Below are 13,867 nucleotides of genomic sequence, written 5' to 3' on the forward strand. Positions count from 1 at the left end.
GGGGGATGTGCGGAGGGGGAGGGGCCAGGCGCCTGGATCCACTTGGGGGGGGTGTTAGGGTGTGTCTGCCCGGGCCCCCAGGTCAACCTGTGGCCAAGAGACTCTGGGACCCACTTTGAGGGGTGTGTGGGGGTCCCAGATCCCTTGGGTCCACCTGGGTGGGGGCTGGGAACCCCTGGGTCCACCCACGCAGGGTGGGGGAGGGGCTGCCCTGACGCCCAGGTCCTTCCTCATTTCGGGGAAGGCAGCTGGCGGGGGGCCACCGGGGGTTGCGACACCGGAGAAGGGACACCAAAGGGGGGGACGCGACAGGGAACGGGGGGACACCAGGGGACACCCATCATCCTCCTGGGTTGTGGGGTAGGGGTGGGCAGGACCCAGGTGCCTGGGGGTCGTCCCCCCCCCCCCGACTGTGACACCTCAGACCCCCCATGGACCCTTGGCAGGACCTGGACACTGTAGGTCCCTCAGGGGATGGGTGACCATGGCTGGACACCTGGCCCCCCCACGGGACTCTCGGTGTGGGTGCAGACCCCAGTCCCACCATGAGACCCTCGGTGGGGGTGCAGACCCTGGACACCTAGGTCCCCCCATGAGACCCTCGGTGTGGATGCAGACCCCAGTCTCCCCCAGGACCCTCGTTGTGGGCGCAGACCCCAAACACCTGGTCCCGCCATGGTTCCCACACGCCGGGGTCCCCCCATGGGCCCCCCATTCCCACCCCCACCACAGACCACGACCGCAGGGCCCCCCCGGGGGTGGCAGTTCCTCGGCGGCCGCAGGCGCCGGGGTGGGAAGGACCCCGGCATCCGGGTGCTGCGCTGACGCTCCCGGTACTCCCCGCGGCACCCCAGGGCGCAGGCGCGACACCCGTGGCTTCCGGCACCCCCACGAACCCCCAGGCCCGGCTGGGCCCCGCCGCCACTGCTGCCCACACCGGGGGGCCCCGAGGCCACCAGACCCTCCCCAGGGGTGGGTGCGCCGGAGGAAGGAGCCCATCGGCACTCCAGGTGCGCCAGAAAGGAGGCCAGCGCCACCAGGCCCCATCGCCACCGACTCCTCCTCAACCATTGTGGTTCCTGGGGGTCTGGACCCACCCCCCCTGCCCTTGCTGTAGGAGCCTCCACAGAAGCAGTCAAAGACTCTTCTCCATCAGATCCTTAACCTGAAGTCATCCCACCAAGGCTTCATCTCCATCAGCTCCTTACCAGGCGTGTTCCCATCAAGGCCTGACCTCTGTCAGAACCTCACCAGAGGTGGTTGCACTGCAGGACCTCATCTTCTGCTCCTCATCCACAGCAGTGGTCCCACCAAGACCCATCTCCATTGTCTGTTCTGCAGAAGACATCCCACCAGGACCTCACCTCCATCAGCTCCTCCACAGAAGTGGTTGCACTGCAAGATCTCATCTGCTGCTGCTGCTTCTCTCCAGGAGTGGTCCCACCAGGACATCATCTCCACCAGAACCTCATCTCCACCAGCTTCCCCCCGGGAGTGGTCCCACCAGAACCTCATCTCCACCAGCTCCTCCCCAGGAGTGATCTCACCAGAACCTCATCTCCACCAGAACCTCAACTCCACCAGCTCCTCCCCGGGAGCAGTCCCACCCGAACCTCATCTCCACCTGAACCTCATCTCCACCTGAACCTCATCTCCAGGCGTGGCCCCACCAGAACCTCATCTCCACTAGCTCCTCCCCAGCGCTGGTTGCTCCTCAGGACCTCAACAGCTGCTCCCCCCTGACACTATCCCCCCCAGGACCACCTCCCCTGGCTGCTCCCCAGACGCGGTCCCCCCAGGACCCACCTCCCCTGACTCCCCCCTAGAGCCCACCCCACCAGGAGGTCCCAGCAGGACCCCCGTGCCGCCGTGCCCCCCGCACCATGGAGGCGTGGCGGCAGTGTGCCCGCTGGCTGGTGGCGGCACGGGTGCTCCCCGCGGGGCACCGGGCCAGCAGCCCCGGGGGGCAGGTGTGGGACCTGGCGCAGGCGCTGCGGGACGGGGTGCTGCTCTGCCACCTCCTCAACGCCCTCCTGCCCCGCGCCGTGCCCCCCCGTGACATCTGTCCCCGGCCCCAGATGTCACAGGTGCGACGGGGGGCAAACACCCACCAGGGGGGTGGGGATGGGGGTAACTGGAGGGGGGATTGCCCCAAGAAGGGGTACGGGGGTGCTGGTTCCATCACAGTGACAATGACAGTGAGAGGGGTGGTGTGAATGACGGTGATGGCCATGGGGTGGTGGCAACAGTGGTGGGGACGATGGTGGTGATGGTGACAGCGCGGCTGGTGATGATGGTGGTGATGCTGGTGCCAGTGGGGATGACGATGATGGTGACAAGAGGGTTGGTGGTGACGTTGATGGTGACAATGACGGATGGTGAGGATGGGGATAATGGGGATGTTGGTGACAGTGACGATGATGGGGGTGACAGCAATGGTGGTGGTGGTGATGACGATGATGTTGGTGATGATGGGGGTGACCATAACAGTGTCAATGAGCATGATGTTGGGGGTGACAGTGACGATGATGGGGGTGACAATGACCATGGCCACAATGATGGTGCTGATGATGGTAGTGGTGACAGCGAGGATGACAGTGACAATGGTGGTGTTGGTGACAGTGACAATCACATGATGATTGTGGTGCTGGTGCCAAGGAGGATGACAGTGACAGTGCCAACAGTGGTGATGGTGACAGTCATGGTGGCGATGGTGCCAATGGGTGTGACAGTGAATGTTGGTGATGTGGATGATGGGGTGACAGTGACAATGACAGCACTGGTGACAGAGATGATGGTGGTGGCAATGTCAACAGTGGTGACGATGATGGTGACGAATGGGGGAAGATGATGGGGGTTGATGGTGCTGCTGGGGATGACAGTGGTGGTAACAGTGATGGTGACAGTGATGATAGGGGCGACAGTGGCGATAGCACTGACAATGGGGGGGGTGCTGGTGGGGTGGCACGGTGCTGGTGCTGGTGACAGTGACACGATGCCACCACAGTTCCTGTGCCTGAGGAACATCCGCACCTTCCTGACCGCCTGCGCCGACAAGTTCGGGCTCCCAAAGCACCGGCTCTTCGGCGCCTTCGACCTCTTCGACGTCCAAGATTTCGGCAAGGTGGGACCCGAGGTCAGACCCCAGGGGGGACCTGGGTGTCCCGCTGTCACCCCTCCCTCCCCATTGTCCCCTCTCTGTCCCCAGGTCATCGACACCCTCTCAACGCTCTCCTGGACCCCCATCGCCCAGAGCAAAGGCTTCACGTGAGTGTAGAGGACCAAGGGGTCCTGGTCCCCCTCCCCAAGGGACCCCCGTGTCCAGTCCCTAAGGACCCCAGGTGTCCGGGACCCCCTCCTCAAGGGACACTGGTGTCTGGTCCCCAAGGGACCCAGGTGTCCTAGTCCCCCTCCCTGAGAGACCCCTGTGTCCGGTCCCCAAGGGACCCAGGAGTCCAGGACCCCCTCCCCAAGGGACCCCCGTGTCCAGTCCCTGAGGGACCCAGGTGTCCGGTCCCCAAGGGACCCAGGTCTCTGGGCTGTGTGTCACCCCCCAGGCCCTTCCCTACTGAGGACTGCGTTGGGGACGATGACATTTACAGCGGCCTCTCTGACCTCATCGAGTGAGTGGGGCAGATTGGGGGGTGTTAGGGAGGTACTGGGGGGGGTTAGGGGGGGCACTGGGGGGATGGTGGGGGTACTGGAAGGGTAGGGGGCATTAGGGGGGGACTGAGCTGTCCCCACACAGTGACACAGCAGAGGAGGACGATGACCTTTACGACTGTGTCGAAGCCGAAGGGGATGATGGCGATGACATCTACGAGGACCTGATGCGGGTGGAGCCCCACCCGGCTATGGTGGGTGTCCCCCCTGTCCCCCTGGGACCCCCCCCCAAGATGCCTGGGACCCCCCTGGGACCCCTGGGTGTCACTGTCTCCGCAGAAGGTGGAGGTGGACAGGAGGCTCTGCTGCATCCAGGAGCTGAGGCAGACGGAGGAGAAGTACACCGAGACCCTCGAGTCCATCTGCCAGGTGGGATGGGGACGTGGGGGGACACTGGGGATGTGGGGGACACCGGGGCATGTGGGGGGACATGGGGGGACACTGGGGATGTGGGACAATATGAGGGATGCAGGGGACATGGGGGGCATTGGGGACATGGGGGGGACACTGGGGATGTGGGGGGGACATGGGACAATACGGAGGATGCAGGGGACATGGAGGGGACACTGAGGGTGTGGGACAATATGGGGGATTCAGGGGACATGGGTGACATGGGCGACATGGGGGACACGGGGGACATGGGGGACATAGGGGAATATGGCGGATGTGAGGGGACGTGGGGGGACATGGGGGAAATAAGGGGGGACATTGGGGCCAGGGGGGGACATGTGGAATATTGGGGACATAAGGGGACAGGGGTCATGGGGGACATTGGGGACATGGGGGGACACTGGGGATGTGAGGAACACCGGGGCATGTGGGGGGACACGGGGGGACACCAGGGACATGGGACAATACAGGGGATGCAGGGGACATGGGGGGACATGGGGGACATGGGGGACATTGGTGACGTAGGGGAATATGGCGGATGTGAGGGGACATGGGGGGAAATAAGGGGACATTGAGGGTGGGGGGACACATGGAATATTGGGGACATGGGGGACAGGGGGACATGGGGGACATGGGGGGACACTGGGACATGGGAGATGTGGGGGATTTGGGGACACTGGTGACACAGGTGGAGATGGCGATGCGGGGGACATTGGGGACATGAGGAAGGGACGTGGGGCACCAGGGAGGTTCCCCCAGTGGACTCGGAGCCACCTCCCAGTGCTCCCAGTAACCCCAGTGCCCACAGCACTTCCTGCGGCCGCTGCGGCACTTCCTGCAGCCCCAAGACCTCGAGAGCATCTTCATCAACGTTGAGGTGACCCCAGTAACCCATCCCAGTGCTCCCAGTAACCCATCCCAGTACTCCCAGTAACCCATCCCAGTGCTCCCAGTAACTGAAGCATCCCCCTATAACCCCTACTACTGCTCCCAGTAATGCCCCCTCCCACTACTCCAGTAGCCCCCAGGGCTCCCAATAGCCCCGCTCAGTGCTCCCAGTAACCCCTCCTACTACTCCCAGTCACCTCTTCTAGTGCCCCCAGCAATGCCCATTAAACTGTCCCACTCCTCCCAGTAACCCCTCAGGGCTCCCAGTGCTCCCCACAACCCCTCTCATTGCTCCCAGTAACCCCTCCACTACCCAAAGTAACCCCCAGCGACCCCCCCCACTGCTCCCAGAAATACCCAGTAATCCCTCCCAGTGCTCCCAGTAACCACCAGTAACCCCAGTAGGGGGTCCCAGAGGGGGGGATCCCCTCTTTCAGTGGGTGACACCACCCCCCCCCTTGCCACACAGGAGCTGCTGCAGCTGCACCGGCTCTTCCTGGGGGAGCTGCGGGGGGCACTGGGGGGGGCTGGGGGGGGGCAGGGTCTGCCCCCCCTCTTCCTCGCATACAAAGAGAGGTGAGGGCCATTGGGGGACCCTGGGGGAAATGGGGGGGGCATTGGGGGTCCTGGGGGGCAATGGGGGGTGTCCTGGAGGGGTTGGGGGGGCATTGGGGGTCCAACTTCAGGTCCGTTTTGGACCCATTCTGGGCCCGATCCTGAGTCCAGCACCAGCTCTGACTTTGGCCCAGTTTGGGTCGGATTACAGCTGCCTTTTGGGTGGCTTTGGGTGGCTTTGGGTGGTTTTGGGTGGCTTTGGGTGGCTTTGGGTGGCTTTGGGTGCACTCAGGTCCTCTCCATCCCTGCAGGTTCCTGCTCTACGGCCGCTACTGCAGCCAGGTGGAAGCAGCCGCCCGGCGCCTGGACCAGCTGGCGACCAACACCGACCTCCGCATGAAGCTGCAGGTGGGCTCGGGTGCCTGGGACCCCCTGACACCCCCCAGGATCACTGGGACCCCCTTAGTCCCCCTGGAACCCTCCCAGACACCCTCCTCCCCAGGACCCCCTGTGTCCTCCCATCCCTCATGACCCTGTGTTCCTCCATGTCCCCATGACCCTCCCAATCTCCATGGCCCCCCATGACCCCCCGTGACCCCCACGACCCCCTGTGACCCCCAGGAGTGCTCCCAACGAGCCAACAATGGGCGCTTCTCCCTTCGGGACCTTCTGATGGTGCCGATGCAGCGGGTGCTTAAGTACCATCTCCTGCTCCAGGTTTGCTCACCAGGGTCCCTGAGGTGGGGGGATGGGGGGGGGGGGGGAAGTTTGGGTCCCATCAAGGGGGTACACATGGGGGTCCCAGACACATGGGTCCCTGCTGGGGGGACCAACCTTGACCCCCCAGGAGCTGGTGAAGCTGACCCCAGAGCCAGCTGAGAGGGAGAGGCTGCGGGTGGCCCTGGATGCCATGAGGGTAGGTCCTGGGGGGGTGCTGGGGCGGGTCCTGGGGGTCCTTGGAAGAGTTAGGGGGGCCTGGAGGGCCTAGGGAGGATCCGAGGGGGTCTTGGGAAATTCTGGGGGGGTCTTGGGGGCTCCTAAGGGGCTCATGGAATGTCTTGGAGGGGTTCTAGGAGGGCTTTTGGTGGGATCCTGAGGGAACTTAGGGGTTCTGGGGAGGGGAGAGATTCAGGGGGGTCTTGGGGGGTTCCTGGGGTGCCTGTGGGGTTCCTGAGGGACCCCTGGGGGTCTTGGGGTAGGTCCTGAGGGGTTAAAAGGGGTCACGGGGGTCCCTGGGGAGTCCTGAGGGGCTCCCAGTGGGTTCTAGGGGGTCCTGAGTGATTCTTGGGGGGCCCTGGGAGGTCTGGGGGTGCTGGGGGAAATGTGGGAGCCGGAGGGGGGGATCTGGGGGGTCCTGAGGGGGTCCCTGGGGTTGGAGGGGTATTTGAGGATCAGGGGGGCTGGAGGGTATGAGGGGATCCCCGGGGTACCGTGGGGGTTGGGGGTGTCTGACTGGGGCCCCCCCAGGACCTGGCGCAGTGCGTGAATGAGGTCAAACGGGACAACGAGACCCTGAAGCAGCTCACGAGTGTCCAGCTCTGCCTGCACAACATGGTGGGGGCCCCCCCCACGACCCCCTCCCCACCCTCTCCTGGGACAGCCCCCCCCCAACCATCCTGTGGCACCCCCAAACTGTCCCAGCTCCCCCTGCACCCCCAGACCCTCCCCAATCCTCCCCAGTGTCCAGCTCTGCTTCCATGACATGGTGGGGTCCCTCTGCCCCCCCCAAACCCCTCCAGCCTCCCTGGGACCACCCCATGTCCCCCCAAATCCCCATATCCTCCATGGCCCCCCCATACGCCCTCAGTTTCCTCGTGTCCCCCCTGTGTCCTTGCCCTCAATGTCCCCCCTGTGTCCCCCGTGTCCCTGCTGATGTCCGGCACAGCCACAGTCCCTGGCGCAGTTCGGACGCCCCAAAATCGATGGAGAGCTGAAGGTCTCCAGCACCGAGCGGCGCTCCAAGGTGGACAGGTGGGACAAGGCGAGGGGCACAACAGGGACACACATGGGGACACACATGGGAACACCCACTGGGACTTGGGAACACCACAGGAACCTGGGGACACCACAAGGACACCATGGGAACATGGGAACCCCACAGGAACCTGGGGACACCACAAGGACACCATGGGGACACACATGGGGACACCAACTGGGACATGGGGACACCACAGGAACCTGGGGACACCATGGAAACACTCACGGGGACATGGGAACCCCACAGGAACCTGGGGACACCACAAAGACACCATGGGGACACTCATGGGGACATGGGATCACCACAGGAACACATGGTGGCCTTGGGAACCCCATGTCACCTTCATCATTGTCCCCAGGTACGGCTTCCTCCTGGACAAGGCCTTGATCATCTGCAAGCGCCGTGGGGACTCCTACGAGGCCAAAGACGTCGTGGACCTTCAGAGCTACCAACTGAGGGACAGTGGCCTCAGCCCCCGTGACAGCAAGAAGGTACCCTGGGACCCAGGTGTCCAGGTCCCTGTGGTCCCAAGCATCCAAGCCTGGTGGGATCAAGTGTCCAGGTCTTGGTGGATCTACTGAGGCCTGGTGGACCCATGTCCAGGTCCTTGGTGGACCTATTGAGGCCTGGTGGACCCAAGTGTCCAGGTCCTTGGTGGGACATACTGGAGCCTGGTGGCCCCAGGAAGGAGGTCCTTGGTGGCCCCAGACATCTGGGTGGCAGTGGCCCCAGGTGTTGGGGCACTGCTGAGCCCTGCCCATGCCCACAGTGGACCCACACCTTCCTGCTCATCGACACAGCCGGGCTGCAGGGCTACGAGCTCTTCTTCAAGACCTGTGAGCTGAAGAAGAAGTGGTTGGAGCAGTTCGAGATGGCCCTGTAGGTGTCCCTGCACCCAGGGGTGGGGGACCTGCCCCACTGGGGGCCGGGTGGCCCTGGGTGGGGGGAAAACTGCCTCCACCAGACCCAGGTCTCCCCACCTCTTGCCAGCTCCAACATCTTCCCTGAGCATGCCCTGGCTGACGGGCATGACTTCCAGATGTTCTCCTTTGAGGACACCACGTCCTGCAGGGCCTGCCAGATGTTGCTGAGGTAGGGCTCCAAAATCATGTCCCCCACTCTCCTAGTGAGACAATGGGGGACAGAGCAACATGGGAGGTGGGGTTTTGGGGCTCTGGGAGAAGGGGAGGCCCCAGGTAGGTGTTTGGAGGTGGGGTAAGATCTTGGTGGGTCAAGGTGAGTTGGGGCCAAGGTGGTTCAAATCTTGGGTGGCTGAAGGTCTGAGATGGTGAAGGATTGGGCGGGTTGAGTCCTGGGTGATCCAAGGCCAACATGGGTCAAGTCTTGGGTGGGTGGAGGCCTGGGTGGGTCAAAAAGCTGGTGGGTCAAGCCCTGAGTGGCCTCGAGGCCAAGGTGGGTCAAGTCTTGGGTAGAGGACCAGATGGGTTAAGAGTTGGGTGGGTCAAGGCCTGGGGGAGTTGAGCCCTGGGGTGGGCCAAGGTCAATTTGGGTCAATCCTTGAGGGGGCTAAACCCAAGGTGGGTTGACCCTGGTGGGGCCAAGGCCAACATGGGCCAAGAACCTGGTGGGCCAAGGACTGGATTGGCCCAAGGCCCACAGGGGGTCTAGGACTGGGTCAGCCCCGGGTGGGCCAAGGTAGGTGGGTGCAGGGGGCCCACAGGTGTCCCCTCGTGCTGACGGTGACCCCATGTCCCCCTGTGTCCTGGTGTTCCCCCAGGGGCACGTTCTACCAGGGGTACCGCTGCAGCCGGTGCCGGGCTCCCGCGCACAAGGAGTGTCTGGGGCGACTGGGGACCTGCGGCAGGGGCGGCGCTGGTGAGAGGCATCATGGGATAGTGGGGGAGTGGGGCATCATGGGATGGGGAGTGGAGCATTTTGGGATACAAGACGGCTGACATGATGCAGGGCATTGTGGGATACAGGATGGCTGATGCGATGCAGGGCATTGTGGGATACAGGATGGCTGTCGCGATGCAGGGCATTGTGGGATGCAAGATGGCTGACACGATGCAGGGCATTGTGGGATACAGGATGGCTGACGCGATGCAGGGCATTGTGGGATACAGGATGGCTGACACGATGCAGGGCATTGTGGGATACAGGATGGCTGACGCGATGCAGGGCATTGTGGGATACAGGATGGCTGACACGATGCAGGGCATTGTGGGATACAGGATGGCTGACGCGATGCAGGGCATTGTGGGATACAGGATGGCTGACGCGATGCAGGGCATTGTGGGATGCAAGACGGCTGACGCGATGCAGGGCATTGTGGGATACAGGATGGCTGATGCGATGCAGGGCATTGTGGGATGCAAGACGGCTGACGCGATGCAGGGCATTGTGGGATACAGGATGGCTGACGCGATGCAGGGCATTGTGGGATGCAAGATGGCTGACGCGATGCAGGGCATTGTGGGATACAGGATGGCTGACACGATGCAGGGCATTGTGGGATACAGGATGGCTGACGCGATGCAGGGCATTGTGGGATACAGGATGGCTGACACGATGCAGGGCATTGTGGGATACAGGATGGCTGACGCGATGCAGGGCATTGTGGGATACAGGATGGCTGACGCGATGCAGGGCATTGTGGGATGCAAGACGGCTGACGCGATGCAGGGCATTGTGGGATACAGGATGGCTGATGCGATGCAGGGCATTGTGGGATGCAAGACGGCTGACGCGATGCAGGGCATTGTGGGATACAGGATGGCTGACGCGATGCAGGGCATTGTGGGATAGGGCTGGCCTGGGTGGAACAGGGCTTTCAGGGATGGCCCAAGCCCAGGTGGAGTTGGGCATTATGGGATGCCCTAACGATGTCCACCCAACCCCACAGGAGCCTAATTAGCACCTAATCAGTATTAATTAGGGCAGGGGTTAAATACCCCCCAGTAATAAGCGTTTCCTCTTTCACCCCACAGATTCAGGCTCTGGCACGAGGAAGGTAACACCAGAATGTGGAAAATGGGCCGAAATGCCCCAAAACTGGGCGTGGGGAGGCCCCGGGGGGGTCGTGCCCCTTCCCACCCGCCCAGGACTAACGGGGGGTCTCGTTGCTCCCCAGAACAAGTCGCAGCGGCCGAGCCCTGAGAAGAAGCGGGGAGACCTGGGTGAGGACAACGTGGACCCACACGTTGGAGGAGGGTGCCCGTGCCCCAGATGGCTGGGTGGAGACACCCCCCCCCACCCATCACGTGTTCTCCTCCCAGGGTTGCCCAAGATGGAGGCCAACCAACCCTACAGCGGCGTCCCACCACCACCGGGGTCCCTGGGCCCTGCCCTACGCCTCAGCCCCGGGGACGTTGTGGAGGTCACCGTGGCCGAGGCTGAGCAGCTCTGGTGGCAGGTGGGGATGGGATCCTCGTGGTCATGCTGGGATGGGACACTGCTATGGGGGCAGACCACCATGGCCACATTGGGATGGACCTCACCATAGGGGGCAGACCATTATGGTCATGCTGGAATAGACCCTCACAATGGGCTGGGACAGACCTCCAGGTCCATGCTGGACCCCCATGGTGGGCTCAGACCACAGCGGCCATGATGGGCTAGACCACGATGAGTTGGGGAGCCATGGTTGGGTTGGACCCCCACCATGGGGCTGGACCCCCATAGCCATCCTAAAACCCCACAATGGAGATGAGCCAGACCCCCATGATGGGACTGGACCCCCGTGGTCAGGCTGGACCCCTGCGGTCCTTCCAGCCTCCTGAGGAGCATGGGGACCCCCGTGGCCCCCCTGGCCCCATGACCCTTCATCCCCAGGGCAGGAACGTGGCCAACGGTGACCTGGGCTGGTTCCCTTGTGCAGCTGTGAGACCTTTCATCTGCGTGAGTATGGGGACCCCAAAGCACCACCAGGAGCCCCCACACCCACCCTGATGTCCCCAAGATGTTTGGAGTCCCCTGGGATTTGCGGGGGTGTCTGTGGGATATGGGGGGGAGGGGGCTCAGAGGAGTCACCTGCTGTCCCCTCCTTGATCCCCAACTCTGCTTCTCTCCCCCAGGTGCCGCTGCCGGATCTCTCAGTCTACCCCTGGTCGGTGTTGAGCCCCCCTGTTGTCCCTAGGACACCCCAAATCCTCCTCTGGGCTCCCATAGCCCCTGAGGATCTCCCCAGTCCTCCCCCAGGGTCACCCTGGAGCCCCCAGGACTTCCTGAATCATTCCCTGGGGTCCACAACCTTCCTGGGGTCACCCCATATCTCCCCTCAGCCTCATCCCATCCTTCCTGTGGTCACTTTACGATGAATCTTCCAGGACCTCCCAGGTCCCTTCCTGGGGGTCCTTCATCCTTCCTGCAGTCACCCCATAGTTCACAGGGCCCCCAAATCCCTCCTGTGGTCCCTCATCCCTCCTGGGTCACTCCAAATCCTTCTCCAGAGGCAGCCCGTAGCCTCCAGGGTCCCCCCAAATCCTTCCCAAACCCTTTATCCTTCTCGAGACTCTCCTCAAATCCTTCCCCAGGGACCCCCAAATCCTTCCTCAGGGTCCCCCATCCCTCCTGGGATCACCCCAGATCCTTCCCGGAGCTCCCCATCCTTCCTGCCCCCCTCCAAATCCTTCCTCAAGGTCACCCCCTTGGCATCAGGGCCCCCAAAATCTTCTTCCAAGCCCTGCTGTGATCACCCCAAATCCTTCCCTGGGTTGACCCATAGCCCTCGCCTCCCCCCCCCCTCCCCAAATCCTCTCGATTACCCCGGGGAGGGGCAGGGGATGGCTCAGGACCCCCATCCCACCATCCCCAGGTACGCTGGTCCCATGGAGCGGGGGGAAGCCGAGCAGCTCCTAATGCTCCGCTCTGACGGCGCCTTCTTGGTGCGACAACGGGTGAAGGACGCCGGCGAGTTTGCCATCAGCATCAAGTAGGGACCAGAGACACCTTCAGGGTGGGGGAGGGGACAAGGTGGGGGGGCACCGTTCCTTGGCTGAACCCAAGGGGACCCACCATGTCCCCATGACCAGGTACCACGGGGAGGTGAAGCACATCAAGGTGATGACGGCAGAGGGGCTCTACCGTGTCACCGAGAAGAAGGCGTTCAAGGGGCTGGTGGTGAGCATTGGAACCCCCTTCTCTGCCCTCCCCCCATCCCCGATCCCCATTTTTGGGTCCTCCCCACATTGGAGTTGAGGGCTGGTGGTGACCTCAGGGCTTGACCATGTCATCCACAGGAGCTGGTGGAGTTCTACCAGCGTAGCTCGCTCAAGGATTGCTTCAAAGCCCTTGACACGGCACTGGTGGTGCCCTTCAAGGAGCCAGAGAGCCGGGCCAGTCCCCGGCCACCCGGTAGGACCTGGGAGATGGGATGGAGGTGGGGGGGGATGGACATGGTGAGGTCCTCCTCTTTCGGTCATCGTCGACAGGACAGGCTGAAGGGGACAGTTGAGTCATAGGGATGGGACAAGGACAATGGCCAAGGGATGAGTCAAGGGAATGGTTGAGGCCAAGGGAGAGGAGCAACCATGGGACAGGTTGAGTGGGATAAGCTGAAGGGACAAGGATGAGGGGGCTGGTTGAGTCATGGGGTCAAGTCTTTGGTGATGGCCAAGAGGTGAAATGAGAGATCAGTGATGGGATGAGTCATGGGGTCGAGTCATTGCCGATGGCCAAGAGGTGGGATGAGAGATCGGTGATGGGATGAGTCCCATGGAGTCAAGTTGTTGGTAACAGCCAAGAGGTGGGATGAGAGATCGCTGATGGGATGAGTCAAGGGGGAATGAATGGCCAGGAGGGACAAGCTGGGATGGGTCCAAGGGGGACAACTGGGTTTGGGGACCCGTCAGTGGAGATGGCCAAGGGATGGGTTGAGGCAAGGACCCTGGGACAGTCAAATGGCCACGAGGACCAGATGGAGGGGACTTGGACACGGGGAGTGACCCTTGTCCATGTTGTCCCCTCCCCAGGAGCCGTACGCAGCTTTGGTTCAGCCAAAGCCCGCTATGACTTCTGCGCCCGGGACCGGACGGAGCTGACGCTGCGGGAAGGTGACATCATCCGTGTCCTCAGCAAGAAAGGCCACCCAGGCTGGTGGAAAGGAGAAATCTATGGGCGGGTATGGCCCCTTCCCCACCGCAGTGTCCCCCCAAAAAGCTCCTCATGCCTTCTCCCAGCATCTCCATCTTCCCTCAGGTTGGATGGTTCCCCGCAAACTACGTGGAGGAAGATTACTCAGAATATTGCTGACCATGGACCCCCACCCCATCCCATCCACTACCTTGTGTCCCACCACCCGTGTCCCCCCACCCCAGAGGCAACCGCATCCCTCCCCACCCTTCCCAACACCCCCATATTAATTTAAGTCTCTTCCTGCCTAGGAGGGGACAATAAAAGAGGAGAAGGATGAGCTGCAGGGTTGGATTCTGC

General features: G+C 62.6%; 1 protein-coding gene across 1 annotated transcript; it reads left to right on the forward strand.

Moving 5' to 3' along the window:
• The first annotated feature begins 1,085 nt into the window (after positions 1–1,085).
• Positions 1,086–13,847, forward strand: VAV1 (vav guanine nucleotide exchange factor 1). Its single transcript, XM_055699951.1, has 27 exons — positions 1,086–2,087; positions 3,008–3,124; positions 3,209–3,267; positions 3,558–3,623; positions 3,749–3,857; positions 3,943–4,032; positions 4,862–4,930; positions 5,411–5,517; positions 5,808–5,904; positions 6,118–6,213; positions 6,344–6,412; positions 6,964–7,050; positions 7,382–7,467; positions 7,833–7,965; positions 8,244–8,353; positions 8,465–8,566; positions 9,213–9,310; positions 10,426–10,448; positions 10,569–10,614; positions 10,714–10,850; positions 11,270–11,335; positions 11,512–11,543; positions 12,252–12,368; positions 12,469–12,556; positions 12,676–12,790; positions 13,408–13,556; positions 13,634–13,847. The coding sequence occupies exons 1-27, from the start codon at positions 1,884–1,886 to the stop codon at positions 13,685–13,687; spliced, it is 2,526 nt and encodes an 841-aa protein (XP_055555926.1). The 5' UTR covers positions 1,086–1,883; the 3' UTR covers positions 13,688–13,847.
• The last annotated feature ends 20 nt before the right edge of the window (positions 13,848–13,867 follow it).

Source organism: Falco cherrug (assembly GCF_023634085.1).
Source record: "Falco cherrug isolate bFalChe1 chromosome 11 unlocalized genomic scaffold, bFalChe1.pri SUPER_11_unloc_3, whole genome shotgun sequence".
NCBI lineage: Eukaryota > Metazoa > Chordata > Aves > Falconiformes > Falconidae > Falco > Falco cherrug.

What these genes read in the sequence shown, in the direction of transcription:
- VAV1 (XM_055699951.1), top strand. Translation starts at nt 1,884, where the DNA reads ATGGAGGCGTGGCGGCAGTGTGCCCGCTGGCTGGTGGCGGCACGGGTG. An exon ending in CCCGGCCCCAGATGTCACAG is followed by an intron (nt 2,088 to 3,007) that starts GTGCGACGGGGG and finishes ATGCCACCACAG; the next exon opens with TTCCTGTGCCTGAGGAACAT. An exon ending in TGGCCCTGGATGCCATGAGG is followed by an intron (nt 6,413 to 6,963) that starts GTAGGTCCTGGG and finishes GGGCCCCCCCAG; the next exon opens with GACCTGGCGCAGTGCGTGAA.